This window comes from Schistocerca serialis, chromosome 2 (genome assembly GCF_023864345.2).
Source record: "Schistocerca serialis cubense isolate TAMUIC-IGC-003099 chromosome 2, iqSchSeri2.2, whole genome shotgun sequence".
NCBI classification, from domain to species: domain Eukaryota; kingdom Metazoa; phylum Arthropoda; class Insecta; order Orthoptera; family Acrididae; genus Schistocerca; species Schistocerca serialis.
The window spans coordinates 884,839,684-884,862,347 of NC_064639.1; the positions used below are offsets into that span (position 1 = coordinate 884,839,684).

The following is a 22,664-nucleotide window of genomic DNA, read 5'->3' on the forward strand; positions in this document are numbered from 1 at the left end:
GTTACTACTGTTTAGTTAACAGGTGACACTGCTCAAGGGATGCAGTGTGCACAATTGATGGAAAGTATTTTTTAAGACATTAACACATGGAAAACATTTATATTTGAAATTTTCGCTTTGCCGATTTGCTGTGGGCAAGGATTATCACTGGTTTCAACATAAATATATTGGAAACAACTATGGAAAGTCTTGGAGTTACATTAGTAATCAGTCCTTGAAAATTCATACATTTATTACGTAACAATGCATTATACAAAAACTGTTTAAATCAAGTTCCTCAGTCATTGTAATATATTTTGGCGCAACTTGCCTGTGAAGAGAAATTCCAGTCTTGTGTAGTCATGGTTCGGCTTTTAGTAAAAATCAATAGCATCTATTAAAACTTTATTTTCATGTCACCTGAACTGTGACCAACCATCTGCCATTATATTGGAGTAACCAATGAACTCAAAAAGTTAAAGGTGTAACAAAAGCTATGTGAGTGGAAGAGATTATCACAGCACTTTTATATAGTGTCATGAGTCTTATTCACCCAGTGTGGCAGAAATAACTGTTTAGGAACTTTCACAGAAACCATAACGAAACACATTACACGTCTGCTTCTGATGACATCTTTTTAAAAATCACATTTTCCCCATCAAGTAGAGATCTTTTCTTCATCCATCCGAATCCCGCTGGCCAGCAGTTTCCCCAATTCTTCCACACTGAACAAAAATAGCACTGAATAATATAGTAACAATTAAAAACATATTACCATTAAACAAAATATTCATAAAATTATTAAACAGATATTGTGACAAATGTAAAGCTATGCTCACTTTGAAACTCTTTTACAGCTATATTTTTAATTGTGTGTTTATTTATTTAATTGTGTGTATGATACTGCTATCTTCATAAACTGTGCATCAAGAATACTAGTTCATGCTCTGTCTATGTGTCATTTACCTCAAGTAAGTCACTATCATTTTCTGGACTGGCTTCCTGGATGCAGTTTGAAGTAACTACCAAAAATGTCCCTCTTCCATTTGGTAGACATATGAACAACCCAACACGTGGCACACCACTGAGAGCTAACCTCTTTTCAGCTATGACCAAGCTCTGTGCACTGCATTTTGAAGAGCAGTCAATACGATGGGCTTTGCTAAGCTATATTATTGTCACAAAAGTTCTAATATATCTGCACAAGTACTGGGAGCTATGCTGCCATCATCACTTCCCATAGCTGTTGATGTGGATGTGCAGCAGGAAATTCACACAGCGAACAACCGGCAACCCACATGGTTGCACACACATTCAGGAGTACTAATACCTGCTAGTACATGTGTGTTCTCCAAAATAAATTGAAGTTTTATTGGGTTGACACTGTAGCCAACCAATGGTACATACAGCAACTTAAGAAGTAGTGAAAGAAGTTCATAAAAGCATCACTGATTGGTTTCTGTGAGTAGTTTCACCTTCAATTTCAAAAAGGAACAACATACTCAGTTCTGCACATCTAGGTTAATGCTAAGTCTAACACACGGTGAGGAAATAATAAACAGGACAGAGACTTGAAAATTATTAGGTGTTCATACTGATGAGAACTTAAGTGGGAAAAAGCACATTTTCGAATGCCTAAAATAACTTAGTTCAGACACATTTGCAGTTAGAACGATTGCAAATCTTATTTGGGAGGAGCGATCAGTGAACTGACATATTTTGCATATTCTCGTTCAATAATGTCAAATGATACAATGTTCTATGGCAACTCATCTTTAAAAAACCAAGTCTTTATTGCCTACAAACATGTTGTAAGAGTAATACGTGGTGCATACACACAAACATCCTGTAGTTATCTGTTGAAGGAGTTGGCCATTCTTACTACTGCTTCACAGTAAATTTATTCCCTCATGAGGTTGGTTATAAATAATCCACTACAGTTCAAAAAGAACAATGGTGTACTCCACATTATTGTTGTCTTTAGCACAAAAAATGGTGCAAAAAGTTACAACAAAAATTTCTGATCACTTACGCACTGATATAGGTGGAGGGACCAAATTTTGGAGCCCTATATGCAACAAGATTCTCAGATTTGTTGTAGTCTGACAGTCACGGATTTATTTTGACAGTGCAACATATTGATGTTTGCCTTCATCGCAAATCAATTCACTTTGGGTGTACCTATAGCAACAAATGCAGCCTGTAGTAAGTGAAAAAATGATATTTCACATGTAAAAAGATTTATTTTGTTATGTTTTTGAACTTCCACTGCTGTGAGTGTGAATCCTCAATCCTTCCTGATCATGCTGACAAGGTTTTATGAATTTATTTGTAAAAGTATAGACAACAGTAATTAAAATATCCTGTGGTGCCTTTCCTGCTCTAATTTGGCCAGTTTAACGTCCTGCCCCCCCCCCCCCCCCCTTAAGGCACTGGTCTCAGATTTGGAAGGATGGATGCTTCCACTACATCCGGACATCCTGGTTTAGGTTTTCTGTGATTTTCCTAAATCTTTTCAGGCAAATGCCTCTCCTTCTTTAACACGCATGCATATTGATATGTTTCTATATACAACTTATGTATTCCTTGTATTACACTGACCGATCCTATATCATTGTAAAATGATCCTACGGCACACAAATTACTCCTACTGATAACATCATAAATAACACACAAGGGAAACTTAAGTCTACACAATGTAATTCAATAGAAACTGTTCTTGAGAGTGTAACTATACAGTGTAAATATATCTGGGATATCAGTCGTAAGTGGGGCACACATGCAGGCTATCCCAGGAGGACAGTTCATATGGACAAATGCTCCCTTTGGAATGTTTTTCTCTCTTCTACTGTCACTGATCATGCCACATTTACATGGCTTACAGTCAGTAATACACACTATGTAATAACCATCAACGTTTGCAGGACAAGCCACAAAGTGCAATGGAAACAAATGTGGTGCTTAATGACTCAGGATAGCTTTATAAATCCTGTGATCTTGCAGTCACAAACAACGGGTCAGGAATACTTTTACTGATTTGGAAAATGTGCTAATGGGTTACAAGGGAACATTTTGTCTGTAGTGAAAGAGAGTGATTTACATTCTCTACGATACAGCTTTTCCATAATCTAATGTACATTTTGTTCTCCCTAAAGGACATAAATGCACTGAGGTTGATACTTGTTTGCCTTTTACAAATTTTACTGTGAATAGTTTAAAACGGACTGCAACCTGTTGTAAATTTAGTGTGAAATGCTTAAATGTTTTGTCGCCATCCTCAAACTGAAATATATCTATTCAAATAATAACTTTGCTTTTGACAGCAGTGCAATAGCTGTTAAATACAAACACAAATAAAGAGTATAGAAAGTGCTATTGTGTTTTATGAGTGGTTCAGTTGATTCAGGGGTGTGAGAGTTGCAAAAATTAATCCAAAATAAGATACCATAAGCATAGTGTTTTGCAAGATAAGTCGCAAATATATAAAAATACAGTGTTTGCACCTGATTCAAACGTAAGACAGACATAACAGCTGCTGAAACTTGAATTCAATATTTGCTATATTTACAGTATAAATGTAGACAAGCAATATTTTTCTTTGTGCCTCGTATGTGAAAAAAGATTGCATCTGAATCACCTATACAAATTGCAGGTAATTTTTGTGCTACAGGATCACAACAACCTTCACAACAAACTGGAAACAGGCACAAACAAAGTGGGCAAAAACAAAGTCATGCAGACCTGGCTTCCGTAATCGCGTGGGAGGCCACTAGGCGGGATATCTCCACCAGCGGCCTCGGATCTTTCCTCAGCTCCTGGACCCACCCCTGAGAGCCCAGCACTGGCAGAGCGTGCCTTGCAAAGTATTCAATGGCTGCCTTACGGAGGTGTGGGCATGAGTGCCGCATGGCGAGCACGCAGTACGGCACAGTGTTCTCCACATGTAAATCCTTGACCAAATGCTGCTCGCACATCTCCTTCAGCACGTGCAGCTCATATCTGTCTGCGAGCACCAGCAGTTGGGGTGCTACACTCTGCAGCTGCGGTACCTCGTCCGTGTACAAGAAGGTCAGCAACTGCTGCACCACATCCACAGGCATGTCGGGGATTAAGATTAACTGCTTCCCCCGGCGGAGTAACGCGTCGAACACGGAGCTCTGAGCCACCAGCACCGAGCTGTGGGCCGGCAATCGGCCATCTGCAGCCACCATCGAGACGTCAGCACCCAACCCCGACTCCAATAGAGACCTCAGTTCATTTGGTGGGCTTCCGTGTGGCTGTTGCATATTGAGCACTGTTAACAACCTGAAATCGCCAAAGCACCACATTAAAATTCTTTACTAGGTACTCTAACACCTTAATGTCTTATTATTTTTCTGCCTCGACAGAGAACAACAGGTAAATATAGCATGAATCAAACATATGCAAGAAATCTTGAGGGCAATATAAAGTTGCCGATACCACTTTTGTACCCAATCATCATCGCTACTTGTTACACATGTACTGCCTGGACCCCAATTACATTATTGGTGGCTCACCACTATTTACAGCAGACTTTAAAGATCTGTAAAATGCTGAGGGAATGTGCATTTCACAGAATAGTGGTGAGGGCCTCAACAAACAAATGAGCATCAAAGACACAGAGGCCACTACAAGTCATACTTAGTTACAAGTGGAAGCAGTGGCTACGAATAACAACATAGCTAGCAGCACCTGAAGAAGACAACTGGATTGGTCATCGAAATACTGTGCATAAAAATGGGAAGCAACTACTCGGCTGAACATCTGAAAGCACTATTAATCAATCATACCAAGAAAACCAGAAATTGTAAATTTCTTTTTTTTGCAAAGTATGACCTGTGTAGCTGTTTAACGTATGCTTGAGTGAAAAGTGAATGCAGAAGGGGGTGTCTTGTTTATATCATCAATTACATTTTGATTTTAATATGGATACCATACTGTAACTTTTGTTTCCAAGCTCTTCTAAAATATTTTGCTTCTACACATACCAACAACAAAAAAGAAAATAATAATAATAATAATAATAATAATTCCCGTGGAGGCCCGGGAAAAGAATAGGCCACCGGTATGTTCTGCTAGTCGTAAAAGGCGACGAAAAGAACAAACCACTAATAGGGCTAACCCCCCTTTTAGTGCGATTACTTGGTTCAGGACAGAACTGAAGAAGCCTCGGACAAGCGCCGTCATGGTCGGGGACGACGCTTGAACCCTATGCCCGCCCACAATGGTAACGACACTGCTAGCCAACTGGAAAATGATTTAAATCCAAATAGAGGTGTTTTGCAGGATATGCTTCCTGCAACCACCCTAGAAGGAAAACAAAGACAGAGGATGAGATGGTCAGATGAAGTTAATCGACACCTCATGTTCTGTTATTACCAAGCAACAAACCTAGGAACCAACACAACTGGATACAGATCACAAGTATACACAACATTTATTACCAGATACCTGGAATTAAAATTTTTAACAGAACAACGACTAGCTGATCAGATCTGTGTAATAATAAAAAATAACAGGATACCCCAGTCAGAATTAGAAAACATCAAACAACAAGTACAACAAATACTGGAACAAAATAATATGCAATCAGAAGAAGAAGAAGAAAATACAGTAATGGGCTCAAACATCCCAGAGAAAACAAACAAAGAACAACACACATCAATTAAACAATCAGAGGAAAACGAAATCTTGAGACAGCCACCAGCACAAGCACAAATAGAACATGAAGTGACACACATGTTAGATATAGAAGAAAAATTTCAGTTGACATATATAGAATACAAAGACACAAATACAGACATTAGACCATTCTTGCATAGACCACCAAATAACCCACAAGTCGAAACAACAATAAAAACTATCAACACAAGCATACACAACAAAATAAATGAATACACAACTATGGAAGAGTTACAACTACTGGTTTATGTAGGAGCACTCACTACACTAAATATACACACTAGGCAGAGATCAGAACCAACCAACACACAGAAGAAACCCACAAAACCAGCATGGCAACACAGGCTACAGATCACAATAGAAAAACTGAGAAAAGACATCGGACAGCCAACACAATTTATAAGAAATGAAATATCAGACAAAAACGAAAAAGGTTAGGTAAAATCTCACAACAAGAAGCAATAGAGCAGATTCCGTAGAAATATTGGAACACATGATGCATTACTGACCCTACGACTTATCTTAGAAGCTAGATGAAGGAAAGGCAAACCTATGTTTCTAGCATTTGTAGACTTAGAGGAAGCTTTTGACAATGTTGCCTGGAATACTCTCTTTCAGATTCTGAAGATGGCAGGAGTAAAATACAGGGAGCGAAAGGCTATTTACAATTTGTACAGAAACCAGGTGGCAGTTATAAGAGTTGAGGGGCACGAAAGGGAAGCAGTGGTTGGGAAGGGGGTGAGACAGGGTTGTAGCCTCTCCCCGATGTTATTCAATGTGTATATTGGGCAAGCAGTGAAGGAAACGAAAGAAAAATTCGGAGTAGGTATTAAAATCCATGGAGAAGAAATAAAAACTTTGAGGTTCGCCGATGACACTGTAATTCTGTCAGAGACAGCAAAGGACTTGGAAGAGCAGTTGAACGGGATGGACAGTGTCTTGAAAGGAGGATATAAGATGAACATCAACAAAAGCAAAACGAGGATAATGGAATGCAGTCGAATTAAGTCGGGAGATGATGAGGGTATTAGATTAGGAAATGAGACACTTAAAGTAGTAAAGGAGTTTTTCTATTTGGGGAGCAAAATAACTGATGATGGTCGAAGTAGAGAGGATATAAAATGTAGACTGGCAATGGCAAGGAAAGAGTTTCTGAAAGAGAAATTTGTTAACATCGAGTATAGATTTGAATGTCAGGAAGTCGTTTCTGAAAGTATTTGTATGGAGTGTAGCCATGTATGGAAGTGAAACATGGACGATAACTAGTATGGACAAGAAGAGAATAGAAGCTTTCGAAATGTGGTGCTACAGAAGAATGCTGAAGATTAGATGGGTTGATCACATAACTAATGGGAAGGTATTGAACAGGATTGGGGAGAAGAGAAGTTTGTGGCACAACTTGACTAGAAGAAGGGATCGATTGGTAGGACATGTTCTTAGGCATCAAGAGACCACCAATTTAGTATTGGAGGGCAGCGTGGAGGGTAAAAATCGTAGAGCGAGACCAAGAGATGAATACACCAAGCAGATTCAGGAGGATGTAGGTTGCAGCAGGTACTGGGAGATGAAGAAGCTTGCACAGGATAGAGTAGCACGGAGAGCTGCATCAAACCATTCTCAGGATTGAAGACCACAACAACAACAACAACAACGTGGTGTTAAGTATCCATTTTCTTACGTTGTTGTCACAATAGATATTTTTCCACTGTGAAGATGGTCCACAACTGAAACCAGTAGTGAATACACGTATTGAGGACAGCACAGCATGTATCATGCGTTTCTCCAAATATTCTGATGTTGTCGACAGTTTCCTGACAAAAATTTTGAGGAAAAATGCTTATAAAATGTGTGATCTTATTTATTTATAGATTCTTCCATTACTTCTTGTTAGAACAATTCCATACTTAAGGTTGAATAAAAAGTAAAGTGTTTTTGTTAATTCTGACTAGTTTTCAGCTTACTGGGCCATCTTCAGGAAACAACTGACTAGCATCTGCTACGGACAGTAGTTCTTAGCTAAAAGACATTAAAATCAAAGATACAATCCACTTACTGGAATGTTGTGCACTGAACTTTTTTTTAATGTTTAAGTTACACTTTACACAGTAGGAAATATTAAGTGCAATAAATGATTAAACTACACAATATTACAGTATTGTAAGTTCTTGATTAAATTTAGTTATTTGGTTGTTGTTGTTGTTGTTGTTGTTGTCTTCAGTCCTGAGACTGGTTTGATGCAGCTCTCCATGCTACTCTATCCTGTGCAAGCTGCTTCACCTCCCAGTACGTACTGCAGCCTACATCCTTCTGAATCTGCTTAGTGTATTCATCTCTTGGTCTCCCTCTGCGATTTTTACCCTCCATGCTGCCCTCCGATACTAAATCGGTGATCCCTTGATGCCTCAGAACATGTCCTACCAACCAATCCCTTCTTCTAGTCAAGTTGTGCCACAAACTCCTCTTCTCCCCAATTCTATTCAATACCTCCTCATTAGTTATGTGATCTACCCATCTAATCTTTGGCATTTTTCTGTAGCACCACATTTTAAAAGCTCCTATTCTCCTCTTGTCCAAACTATTTATCGCCCATGTTTCACTTTCAAACATGGCTACACTTCATACAAATACTTTCAGAAACGACTTCCTGACACTTAAATCTATACTACATGTTAATAAATTTCTCTTCTTCAGAAATAAATTTCTCTTCTTCAGAAACGCTTTCCTTGCCATTGCCAGTCTACATTTTACATCCTCTCTACTTCGACAATCCTCAGTTATTTTGCTCCCCAAATAGCAAAACTCCTTTACTACTTTAAGTGTCTCATTTCCTAATTTAATTCCCACAGCATCACCCGAATTCATTTGACTACATTCCATTATCCCCGTTTTGCTTTTGTTGATGTTCAAGTTATATCCTCCTTTCAAGACCCTGTCCATTCCATTCAACTGCTCTTCCCAGTCCTTTGCTGTCTCTGACAGAATTACAATGTCATCGGCAAAACCTCCAAGTTTTTATTTCTTCACCATGGATTTTAATTACTCCTTCAAATTTGTCTTTTGTTTCCTTTACTGCTTGCTCAATATACAGATTGAATAACATCGGGAATAGGCTACAACCTTGTCTCACTCCCCTCCCAACCACTGCTTCCCTTTCATGTCCCTCGACTCGTACATCTGCCATCTGGTTTCTGTACAAATTGTAAATAGCCTTTCGCTCCCTATATTTTACCCCTGCCACCTTCAGAATATGAAAGAGAGTATTCCAGGCAATATTGTCAAAACCTTTCTCTAAGTCTACAAATGCTAGAAACGTAGGTTTGCCTTTTCTTAATCTAGCTTCTAAGACAAGCCGTAGGGTCAGTATTGCCTCATGTGTTCCAACATTTCTACGGAATCCAAACTGATCTTCCCTGAGGTCAGCTTCTACCAGTTTTTGCATTCGTCTGTAAAGAATTCGTGTTAGTATTTTGCAGCCATGACTTATTAAACTGATAGTTCGGTAATTTTCACATCTGGCAACACCTGCTTTCTTTGGAATTGGTATTATTATATTCTTCTTGAAGTCTGAGGGTATTTCACCTGTCTCATACATTTTGCTCACCAGATGGTAGAGTTTTGTCAGGACTGGCTCTCCAAAGGCTACTCCCGGAGCCTTGTTTCATCTTAGGTCTTTCAGTGCTCTGTCAAACTCTTCATGCGGTATCATATCTCCCATTTCATCTTCATCTACATCCTCTTCCATTTCCATGATACTGTCCTCAATACATCGCCCTTGTATAGACCCTCAATATACTCCTTCCACCTTTCTGCTTTCCCTTCTTTGCTTAGAACTGGGTTTCCATCTGAGCCCTTGATATTCATACAAGTTGTTCTCTTTTCTCCAAATGTCTCTTTAATTTGCCTGTAGGCAGTATCTATCTTACCCCTAGTGGTCTCTACAATGTCATCAGCATCCTTACATTTGTCCTTTAGCCATACCTACTTAGCCATTTTGCACTTCCTGTCAATCTCATTTTTGAGACGTTTGTATTCCTTTTTGCCTGCTTCATTTACTGCATTTTTATATTTTCTCCTTTCATAAATTAAATTCAATATCTCTTCTGTTACCCAAGGATTTCTACTAGCCCTCGTCTTTTTACCTGCTTGATCCTCTGCTGCCTTCACTACTTCATCGCTCAAAGCTACCCGTTCTTCTTCTACTGTATTTCTTTCCCCCATTCTTGTCAATTGTTCCCTTATGCTCTCCCTGAAACTCTGTACAACCTCTGGTTTAGTCAATTTATCCAGGTCCCATCTTCTTAAATTCCCACGTTTTTGCAGTTTCTTCAGTTTTACTCTACAATTCATAACCAATAGATTGTGGTCAGAGTCCACATCTGCCCCTGGAAGTGTCTTACAATTTAAAACCTGGTTCCTAAATCTCTGTCTTACCATTATATAATTCATCTGAAACCTGTCAGTATCTCCAGGCTTCTTCCATGTATACAACCTTCTTTTATGATTCTTGAACCAAGTGTTAGACTGATTAGTTTATGCTCTGTGCAAAATTCTACCAGGTGGCTCCCTCTTTCACTTCTTACCCCCAATCCATATTCACCTACTATGTTTCCTTCTCTTCCTTTTCCTACTATCGAATTCCAGTCACCCATAACTATTACATTTTCGTCTCCCTTTACTATCTGAATAATTTCTTTTATCTCATCATACATTTCATCAATGTCTTCGTCATCTGCAGAGCTAGTTGGCATATAAACTTGTACTACTGCGGACTTCGTGTCTATCTTGGCCACAATAAGGTGTTCACTATGCTATTTGTAGGAACTTACCCGCACTCCCATTTTTTTTTTTTTTTCATTATTAAACCTACTCCTGCATTACCCCTATTTCATTTTGTATTTATAACCCTGAATTCATCTGACCAAAAGTCTTGTTCCTCCTGCCACCGAACTTCGCTAATTCCCACTGTATCTAACTTTAACCTATCCATTGCCCTTTTCAAATTTTCTAACCTACCTGTCCGATTAAGGGATATGACATTCCACGCTCCAACCCTTAGAACGCCAGTTTTCTTTCTCCTGATAACATTATTTGGCTACAGAAAAAAAATAACAATGACTTGTGCTCTCCGTTATCTCCTTTCCCCAGATACCGACATTCCATTTTCCAAAACAATTACTTCACCTCTTTATACCCACCTTACTGCCCAGAAATGCATTCAATTGTTGACAAATTGACTGTTGCCAAAATTTGCTGCAATAATGAAGGTACACACCTTATGGAGGTCAAATCGAGGGCTGCTTAACCCTAAAAGTGTACATCTGGGTCACTGACCTAGTAGACTGACTTTTCTTTAACAATGCCTTCTCGTGTCTTTTCACAATCCAACACACCTCACTCTTTCACTAATGTATTTCCTAACTGACACTATTTAACAAAAAGTTCAAACCAAACACAAAACTCGACGCATAATGGTTTATGTGCAAGTTCTCATTTGTTTGTTATAAACAGAAGAGCACTGGAAACAGTGTTGCCAACATGCATATTTTACACTAAAAATTCAGAGATGGAATTAACACTTTACACAGGAAACTATCACCCACTCTGTTTGCACTGATTACTTAAACTAAACAACATATTGTTTAATTTTATAAGGTTTTAGGGTAGGGGTTTTTTAGTAAATAATTTGTAAGGACTCGTAAAAATGCAATTTTTTTTACATTTTTAGTGATAAATATTTACGTAATACAGATAGCTGGAGCAAGAAGATGCTGTTTATAATTATATCAGTAGTATCTGGTAATATGACAGAAAAGATGGTGTTCTGTGACTTATGAAACTCTAGAAAGGAAATAAAAATTAAGTGAAAAAATAAACCAAAAATTCGTATTTTCATCTTAAATTTGTAAGTTAAAGGAAGCCCTCAAGTCTACGGGTGTCAACTAAATTTCAACACACTAATGAGGAGTTTTAATGCGAAACATCTGCCAGGTCTCCAGCACTTTTGGTTTATTATATTATTTTTTGTTATCTACTGTTTTAAGAGTTATTTACAAAACATACATTTTTCAAAGGGGTGTACCATTTACAAAAATTAAGGTAGAACGAAATTACTTTATTTCTTAATACTTGTGATGTAGAGGTCTAATATACTATTTTTTCCAGAGAAATTAATGCCCACGAGTAGACATGACCTGTATGATTTCAGATGAAATCACCCACTAATGAATGAATCGCTTTATGAATAACTGAGAACACCTCAAAACGTTTGTGTAATACATGCATTTTATTAAATGAATAGCATTATTATCTAATTAAACTGCAAATGAAGTCTCTAGATCTGTTCACTTCCAAGATTCATCACTGAAAAGCTTCCATGGCAGTGTTTACTTGTTCTCGAATTTTGGATGTATTAATACCTAAACTGACTGAAAAATTACATGACAGAGGTATGATAAGGTGCATTTGACATATGGGAGTCTAATTTCATTATAAAATATTTTATATTCAGACAATTTCTCCATCACATAACTGAATGTCACTGTAACCCCACTGTACAGTTTGTATGACAATTTCAGACGTGTAGACTACTAGAGTTATATGTGCTTTTGTCTGATCTCTGGTAGTACTGAGACCTACACATACCTACTGCCTAGACTGTTTGGATTTCTCTTTGAATTGTCTATGTTTTGGGGTTCAAAACTTCATGCAATAGGCTTGGGTTCATGTGGTATACAAGTGAAAAGGAATGCCCTCGTTTAGATGGCGGCCCTGTGTGTTTCCTTAGCTCAATCAGTCAGGGGCACGCCAGGATGCCTCAAATGAGAAGATTGTTTACCAAAAAGGTAAAGCCAAATTCTGGTTCAGCAAGCCAGACAAAGTCATGACGTCTGATGTCAAAAATGGCTCGAATCACCTACTTGGCTTAGGTTACTCGTATGATGATGGAACAATGGGATAGCTACTACATATTGCAAATCCTTCAAGATTACTTGTGAAACATAGTACTGAAGTAATCTCACTTTTGTAGATAATACCCAGATAAGAAAAACACCTCTCCAGTACTAAATCTCATCACCTACGGCCTATGCAATCACTGTTACACAAACACAAGGCAGATGTTTAGCATAATTTCATAATATGTCACAGCCTTGATAGAAGTGTGTCAACATACAGCAGTTCAACTCATATGACTAAACAAAGACAAAAGGAATGGAAGAGACATCTGTTCACCAACAAGCATTACAGGTTCTTTCAAACTGTGCCTTGGTCCAACTCTATCCCAAACAAAAAGGCATTAGAATGATTACTTTGTTTCCATTGCATGGCCTTCTTGCACAGTAGATTTTGTTTTTTATTGCTTTCTCTCCAGTGTCAGCATATTCCACAACTGCACACCAGATAACACACACATTCCTGGATAATTTACACATATGTCTATCATTCCAATCTTTTCTATCCACTGCTCTCTTTAGTGTAATACCAGATCTATTACAATCCTTTAGGCCTGCCACTTTTCATACAATGTATACAGCTTTCCTACAAAACTTTTTATCGACACAATTCGAAATATCTTAGTTCTGTACTCCATTTGCTCATTTGGTTTCTAACACACTCATGTACCATCACATAACACTTCTGGTATTTATTTTCACCTTCACACAACATTCCATACATGCAATTTCATCCTGATTGATGAACAGTGAACATTATAGCAAAACTCAATTCCCAAGTTCACTGAACTTACATTCCTCATTAATTATGCAGTGTACAAGATATCCAAAACAACATACAGCTAGAGCAAAGTGTCTAAAATTATTAGACTTCATACAAACAAATAATAATTAAAAATATAGAAACAATAAACAGCAATTGTGACACTAGTAGTATCAGTGCTGTTTTCTTACATGAAACAATTACATAGGTGTGTATGGGTCAACAAAGAAGCATTCCGATTCCACCCGTCTGCTTTGACCCACAACATCAATATGGCAGAAACCCCTAATTTCAGCGTCTCCAACATGACACCTATGATGCCAATACGTAGGCACGCCAACGAACGTGAAAATACCTAAACAACACAATAACATATCCCTCCAAAAATGGGCCAATCCAAGTGAAGTGGTCCAATAAAAATTAAGTTGGTTGCTTGACCATTTTTAAATATTTTAATTTTTTTAAAAATGTGATTACCCAATAATTGAGAAGTTCAAAACAGTTTTTAAAAGCATGGTGGAAATACGGAAGCGTCCGATCCCGCCCGTCTGCTTTGACCCATGATGTCACAAATATGGCGGAAACAAAAACAAACACACACACACTTTCCACAAGAAGCCTAATGACACTAACGGGACAAGCGCGGAAAATGGGGTGTTTTGGGTGGGGGTAAACGAAATATAAACAAATTTAGACGCCTTGCGTAGCTACAACGTGTAAGTGAAGACAGCCACGCATGAATACCCACCCACCTCCCCAGGGGCCGTAACCCCTGCAACCCATAGAAGATAAAGATGCTTCAGTAGCTGATTAGTGTTTTTTGTCTTTTTTTATAAAAATAAATAAATAAATAAATAAATAAAAAAAATCTCACGGGATAGAACGAACAGATTAGAAAGATAAATATAATAAACTAAAACAGAAATTGGAGGAAACAGATAATTAAAATAAGTAATAAGTGTTTTTAAATTTAAAAAAATCTCACGAGATAGAACGAACAGATCAGAAAAGTAAATAAAATAAGATAAAACACAACTGGAGACACCGACACTCAAACCAAACTCCGCGCCGTCATGACGTCACACACGACAACACCCTTACATCACGGGTCAAAGCCGACGCGTGGGATCGGACGCTTCTGTCGACCCAGAATTGTGGCCATTTTCATTTTTAAGTGCGCGACAATATTTCAGTTTAGAGACATTAGCAAAAATATGAATATCTCTACACTGGGTTAAGTTACAACATTGCAATTGACATGATTGTTCTTAGAAAAGTGTCCTCTACAACATTGTCTATTATACAAAATACCCTAAATTCAAAAATAACCAGTCAAAATGACCTCCAAGGTTTGGTATCCAAATTTTCAAAAATCCATTTTTAGGCCCAAAAAAAAAAAGAGTGATTTATGGGAGTATTTTTTCCTATAGTTAGGTAAGAACACTTACAAATGTTTCCTCAATTTTTCATGAATTTTTGAAATTTGAAAATTTTCATCTTTTGTGAAGTTTGGGGTTAGTTATCTCAGGTGGGACTGGATATAAAAATATGATTTTTGCACAGTTTGTACACCTATATGATAGCAACATACTGTAAAAATTTCAACATTGATATCTGACCAAACAAAGTTACAAATTTTTGAAAATGAGGAGATAATTCACATTACTCTACAACTGATCTTATGGCTGTTGCCTATTTATGTGTGATATTATCTATTATTATTGAAGTAAGGTACTGAATTATAAACATAAGGTGGAAACATCACTGAAATTAAAATTTACATTATTTTGACATACTTAAACAAATATTTTCAATTAACATCCTTCGAGGAGCTACTGTCCCTAAACCTGGTGATGAATGTTAAGAACACTTATTTCTTCAGACAGCTTCTGATAAGACCTCCCAGTTGCTGTGGTAAGTTCAAGCACTGAAAGTTTCCTTAAATCATTTTTCCATTAGTATCCATACTTTGTCACTAGTAGATTTCTTGAATCATGTTCTGGGGCCAGCAGGGTGATCAAAACGCACAAAAACCATCATTGTTTTCCAAAATTACTCTTTCAACTTCTGCAAGCTACCACTGTCCATCATACACACATGCCACTATGTCACTCAACGTTAAAGGCAGAGATGTAACTTTACTGACACAATAAATTTCTGTTTCTGATGTTATATAGCATCAAACTAATTTTTCTGCAATGCCAAGGAAATTGTGGAAATGTCTTGTTCTTTTTACTGATATACAGTTTTCAAATCTGGTTTGAAGTGTTTTCATATGCAGAACCACTTCTTTCTTGATCAGAAAATAGGTAATGCCTTTAATATTATCCTTGCAAAAGACATACATGTCTGTACTGTGAGATTTTGGTCTGTGGTTGGTCTTTGTAGGCTGGCTTTACTTACTTCACGTTTTGTTGTACCTCTTACTCCATCACATGCATTTTTACCATGGCAAGATGCAGAAAGTGCCATTCAGTCTCCAACCCTAAGTCTACTGGTTGCACAATTTGAAAAATTGTTTTTGTTCTTATGCTGACTACCACTTCCATCTGAAAAGTATATCAGCTTCTCAATCTTGGGAAAATTTTGTTTTATGTAATTTATTACATACTTTTGAAACACGTGTACAGCCAAAGTGTTGTGCTCCAAGTAGTCTCATTCAAGAAATCTACTAGTGACACAGTTTGGATATCAATGAAAAATATTTTAAGGAAACTTTCAGTGCTTGAAGTTACCACAGCAACTGGGAGGTCTTATCAGAAGCGGTCTGAAGAAATAAGTGTTCTTAACATTCACCACCAGGTTTAGGAAGAGTAGCATTTCTAAGGATGTTAATTGAAAATACTTGTTTTAAGTATGTCAAAATAATATAAATTTAATTTCAGTGATGTTTCCATATTTTGTATATAATTCAGTACTTTACTTCAATAATAATGGATATCACACATGAACAGGCAACAGCCATAAGATCAGTAGTAGTCATGTGAATTATCTCCTGTAACAATGCACACATGAACAGGCAACAGCCATAAGATCAGTAGTAGAGTCATGTGAATTATCTCCTATAACAATGTTTAAATTTTTACAGTACGTTGTTATCATATAGGTGTACAAACTGTGCAAAAATCATATTTTTATATCCAGTCCCATGTGAGGTAACCCACCCCAAACTTTAAGAAAAAATGAAAATTTTCAAATTTCAAAAATTCATAAAAAATTAAGGAAACATTTGTAAGTGTTCTTGCTCTATAAGAGGCAAGTAGTGCATAATGCCTAACTATAGGAAAAAAAGAGAGACAATCATAAATCACTCCTTGTTTAATATTTCTGGGCATAAAATGTGGATTTTTGAAAATTTGGCCACCAAACTTTGGAGGTCATTTTGACTGGTTATTTTTGAATTTAGGGTATTTTGTGTAATAGACAATGTTGTAGAGGAGACTTTTCTAATAAATCATGTCAACTGCAATGTTGTAACTTAACCCAGTGCAGAGATATTCAAATTTTCGCTAATGTCTCCAGACTGAAAAATCGTCGCGCGCCTACAAATTAAAATGGCCACCATCCAGTAAAGGTGCAAGATAAATTATTTTAAAAAACTGTTTTGAACTTCTCTAATATAGTGCAATCACACATAAAAAATTAAAATATTTAAAAATGGTCAAGCAACCATCAGTGGACCACTTCATATGGATAGACTCAAAATTAAACTAACAGGACAATAGCGGGATACGGAGGGGGAGGGGGGGGGGTGTAGGGCAGGGACAAGTTAAATAACAATAAAATAAACACTGCACAATCCCAAAACAGACAAAAATAAATTTACAGAATCCCACAAAACACACACACACACACACACACACACACACACACACACACACACACACACACACACAACCAGAATCTGACACTTCCCTTGACCTACATATCTCAAATGCTATTACCTAGGCTTATATCAAAAAAACAAACACCTACAACTGCGAAAAATATAATCAAAACCCCAACAACCAAAAAAATCAGACATCATTACAAAAATGAAAACACACGTAATCTACCATAAACACACAAAACATCACGATTTGCATAGAATGAACCCAAAACAAAAATTACTTACCACCAACAAATTCCTGCGATACAATCTAGATTGCCCACCCAAAGCACTTGCACACACACAAACACAACAAAAACAAACAAAAAATCTCCCAAATCACCCACGACCTACCAACCATACACCAACCCCAAACCACACATCTCATAAACGTGACCCCCCCCCCCCCCAAAAAAATGCTAACAAATAAAGAACACAAAATAATCAAGAATCAATCACACCTTACAAATCAATAGAAACTGCAACAAAATAAATCCTCTGTAACATAATCGTAAACCAATCCTGAACCCCCCCCCCCCCGACAACCCATCCCATTAAGTCCACAACCAATACCCACAACCCCCACCAACACCCAACCCTCTCAATTCACCACCCTTGGCCTGCAAACCTTCCCCACAGCCCAAAAAAAAACACGAAACATACAATAATCCACAGGGAGGCTCTTGCGCCAGCAATACCCATCTACAAGAGATTGCAGGTTACAAGAGCACCTCTTCCCCCTCCTTATGACTGATTTAAATGCCCCCCCCCCCCAAAAAAAAAAGCTCTCGATCAGTGCATGCCACAGAGTCACAAATTTTAAACTCAAGACTATGAAAATGCATCTAAAATAACAGTACTCCCCTCCTTAATATATTCTTCAACCAATCCCACCAATCCCTTTTAGTACCGCCCTCCAAAACACTAAAAACACAGTGACCGTACTCAACCCCTAAGTAACAGCGCCCTCCCCACCACCACCACCACCACCACCACCACCACCACCACCACCACCACCACCACCACCACCGCCTAACATGAGAAGTACCCTTCCCAAACTGAGTCGTCGATCTCAACCACTATGCCTGGTCCACCCAACTTACCCTTATACTTTACGTACTTTGAACAAAGTTCTCTACAAAACGAAAACCAACACCATTCTCCCTCTGACTCCAGTCTCACGCACAAAAAAACTCATAGAGGACCCATATAACAAAATTAATACATCAACAAAGCAATGCACCTTATGGCCAAACTACATTTCTCAAACCAGGTACCATGTCTAATGGACTTCCAGACTTCTATCACACTGACGCCGACACTGCCACATATATGCGTACCTTGCCTGAAATGTTTTGTCGGTCGTCAGCCTTACATTTTCGCTACAAATCCTGCATCTGACAACCTCTGCAATAAGACCAAATGACTGCAAGAACTTAATAACCGACATCATCTCCTCCCCCATCTCAGCACACAATGAAGCACTACACATTTCAGGGTCATACCCATCCTAACAACAGAAACCAAACAACGAATTAAATGTCTACTGCACAAGAAACACCAAACAAATAAACCTAAAAAAATACACCAAACACAGAAACAAAAAAAAACCTTAATAACTCACTGAAAACACTTCCAATGCACAATACGTGACCAACAGCTAACACCCCCAGCAATGTTGCACTGTCAACACGAAATCTCTAGTGAACCCAATACAACACGTTACACTCAGCACATACGCCATCTAAGGGCACCATGAAACACATATATGAACACAACCAACTCAAAAACTCCATGCTGTAATGACATCCTACACCACACTTACCATTACGTCACTGGTCAAAGCAGAAGGGTGGAATTGGATGCTTCTGTTGACCCCAAGCAACTGTCGTCAAGTTTCAAAATGGATCAAGTGATTGGAAGAGAGCATAGTAACAGGAAGATTAGTGTTTATTGTATATCAATGATGATTTCACTAAACATGGAGCACCAGCTCCGATAGAACGCATATTGGGAAGAACAACCGTGTCGTTTTCAAAGGAACTATCCTCACATATACTTTAATTGACACACAAAACTAAATAATTATAGCCAAGCAGGGATAAGAACTCTGCTGTTTCTGACAAAGTCCAGTGTGCCAGCCACTCCCTTTCAGTCACGGAAAAACCAATTCTGCTTTGGGTAGCAGAGGCAGTGGAACCTTCAACTCACAAAACTTGCTTCGACAACTGCAACTAACAATATTTTGTGAGAAGGTTACAAACTGTCTTCAGTATAGTATATCTCACTTAAGTAAAGAACACTGCAGCACATCTGGAAATATCACATGCCTACTTACATTAGAGCAATGCCACAATGGGGTAATAAATATAAACAGTACTTATACAGAATAGCAGTATTACTTTATTTCTATTACTTGATCTGCATCATTTACCACCCATGACTGGACAGATCACATTAAAGTCACATTATTAATCATATTACACACACACAAACACACAGGCCTACACACATATGTGCACATAACAAAGATAATTGTTCATAACATGGGCACGCACAATGCTTCCTAACATCTCCAATTCCGTAGAAGAATATGTATTATCGTGATGTGTAAAAGGTGGTAGGTACAAATTACTAACTCATGTCTGTATATTAAAATAAAAATTAAACAACTTATAAATGTTCAGCATGTAGCCATGTTTGCAAATTAATTTGTGATGTGTATATGACTCATTTCACACAATTATGATGTGTCATATAAATGGTGAAGGTAAAAACCAATACTATTTTGTTCAATCACTTAACTTTTATTGAAAAATTCTAAGAATAATGATGGGTGTTATTTCAAGTCCTGTGCGACTTTCCTTTTGAATAATCCTGGCAGCAAGCATTGCAATTTTTGAGGTAGTATGTTTGAAAACTATCTTGTATTCAAATCAACTGACAGCTTGGTATTTCTTGCCTTGTAATAATAATAATAATTTTATTGTCATTCGGCCATTACAGCAATAGACAACGTCATATACATACTAAAATACAATTAATAGTTTGAAAGAAACAACAGGTTTCTTGTTAACATTATAGTATTATATTACAGTTGATAAATTCTCTTATGTCATAGAATGGGTGGAGGACTAGCCAGTCATGAATTGTTTGTTTGAATAATTGTTCAGGTAATTCTTGAACAGATTGAGGAAGTTTATTAAATAGTTTGTACCCCATGATTTCGTAGCTGTTGAGTGACTTTGACAACCTGTGGTAAGGAATATAGAGGCACCTATTCCTTCTTGTATTGTGGCTGTGTACATTTTCTCTGGTTTTTGTTTCTGGTAATTTCTTCTTCATATAAATTAGAACATAGTATATGTACAAGTTTGCTTGTGCTGAAAGTCCCTTTATTTTCTTTAACACTGATGATTCTCTCTCTCTCTCTCTCTCTCTCTCTCTCTCTCTCTCTCTAACAAAACACTAGTAAGAACAATAATATCACACAAATCTACAGACCATAGATGTCAAGACGTAAATTACTCTTTTCAGTCTAATGTACTATTTCATGCTCGCGTATTCTGATACTTCAGAAGGATGAGAAGTTTGAGGCATTCATAGTTCACTCGCGTCCAAACCAGACAATTGAGAGGAATGTAGCTGTGATTTGTCTAAATAAGTCAACAATACAATCTGCGAGAAACGGAATTCCTGCGATGCTGCGTGGTATTTAATTACACATTCGCAACAATCCGCATACGCAAATGTTCTTTGTTACAGTGTGAGATCGATAGGCTAATATGTCGCCTAATGAAATGCCATCGCCGCCGCCCCCCCCCTTTTGAAATCGTGGTTGTGGTGACAGACTGTACTGCATACTGCAGCACAAGCTGAGGTCTATGTTAGGTTGGGAGGTGACAATTTGATGAGACGGTGAAGCAGAAAATCTGGTTGGCTAACAAATTATTCGGTGACGAGGCCTACTGTTACCGTTCGCACCACACTGAAGAATGCAAGAGACAAACAACTATTCTTTGCAATCGTGGCCTACATGAAAATAAAATTGGACGAATAACTACTCGTACAGAGACATTACAATATAAATTTTCTTCATACTCCGAATCGAAATAATGAAAGCAACTCTACATCATATTTAAAAGTACTTTTACAAAAGTACTGAGAGTGAATGAATGGATAATCTACTTACGATTGTCGTCTAGTTACGATTTAATAAGTGTATCCTCCAAGAAACTGGCGTCTGTTTTTGGTAGGAAAAAGCACCGGTTTGCACTACACTATATTTTAACAATTTTGATACCTTGTTAGCTCGCTCTATATCTTCCCAGAGCGTAACAACAGCAACACTCACGCACAGTGTTGCCAACTCTAAAAAACCCGAGTCGCAAGATTCAATATCAAAAGTCGCTAGAAAGTCGCTAAAACTGATTTTACTAGGGGTGTAATGAAAATTTGAAAATTTCGTGCTGTGAATGGTGCAATAAGCCAGTGGGGAGACGGGGGGGGGGGCAGGGTAATAAAAGATTAATAAAAATTGTCTCATACGTAATTGCTATTTTGTCTTAATGAAATGACGCATCGCTTGCAACAACATACATATAAAATACGCTAACGTTTAATCAAACATGTTATCATAATTGACGCAACACATAAATTGTTGTTTCAATCAAAGTAGTCAAATATACTAGAAATATACAACTATATTTGTAACAAAAGACAGCAAGAACTCATATTAGGTTACAAAATATATACATACCAGTATGTGAGCTATTCCTCGTCGTCACTCAGAAGATCAAATAACTCTTCTGTTTCATGCTCTGACAGAACTGTAGTTGATGTAGATGGTTGAACGTCGCTCAAAAGATAATGTTGCAGTTCGACTGGTTTTGTCGCAAAAGAGTAACTTTTGTTCGTTTCAATAAGCTCCAATACGTCTGACGGTATGTCAAAAGCTGCACAATCTTTATTTCATTTCTTCAGCTGGTCTCTCAATATGATCAAAGCATTAATTGCCTTTAACGATAATCTGTTAAGTTGTTTAGTTTTTATAATTTTCATTGAACTGAATATTCTTTCCACTTCTGCATTTGAATGGGTTGGCATAGAACAGTCATTGCTAGCTGTGAAATCAAAGAAAAAGTATTCTCTCCTGCGGCATTTTTGTACTGCAAAACCTCACTCCAAAACCGAACAGTGTTTGTAGTGTTATTTCACCTAATGCAGTTGATATTATGCCATTCTTGCAGCATACCATCTATGAAATCGCCACTAAAACCCAATTCTTTGCCTACATCCGCTACAGCATTATTTTTATTCACTTTTAGTGTTTCTTCAACATTCAGCATTGACATTTTTTTTTCAGGATCGTTAACGTTACTTGGCAGTCTTTGTTGAATTT

The 22,664-nt window shown here is 37.6% G+C and overlaps 1 protein-coding gene across 2 annotated transcripts; it reads right to left on the bottom strand.

The window, feature by feature from the left end:
- Positions 1 to 214: 214 nt before the first annotated feature.
- LOC126458213 (speckle-type POZ protein-like) lies at positions 215 to 21,637 on the bottom strand. 2 transcript variants are annotated; one of them, XM_050095109.1, is made up of 3 exons: positions 21,456 to 21,637; positions 3,721 to 4,284; positions 215 to 704 (listed from the first exon to the last, which is right to left on the bottom strand). In XM_050095109.1, the coding sequence occupies exons 2-3, from the start codon at positions 4,263 to 4,265 to the stop codon at positions 638 to 640; spliced, it is 612 nt and encodes a 203-aa protein (XP_049951066.1). In that variant the 5' UTR covers positions 4,266 to 4,284; positions 21,456 to 21,637; the 3' UTR covers positions 215 to 637. The 2 variants fall into 2 exon arrangements, with proteins under 2 accessions (XP_049951066.1, XP_049951067.1); XM_050095110.1 differs by having other exon boundaries at positions 21,567 to 21,621.
- Positions 21,638 to 22,664: the final 1,027 nt, after the last annotated feature.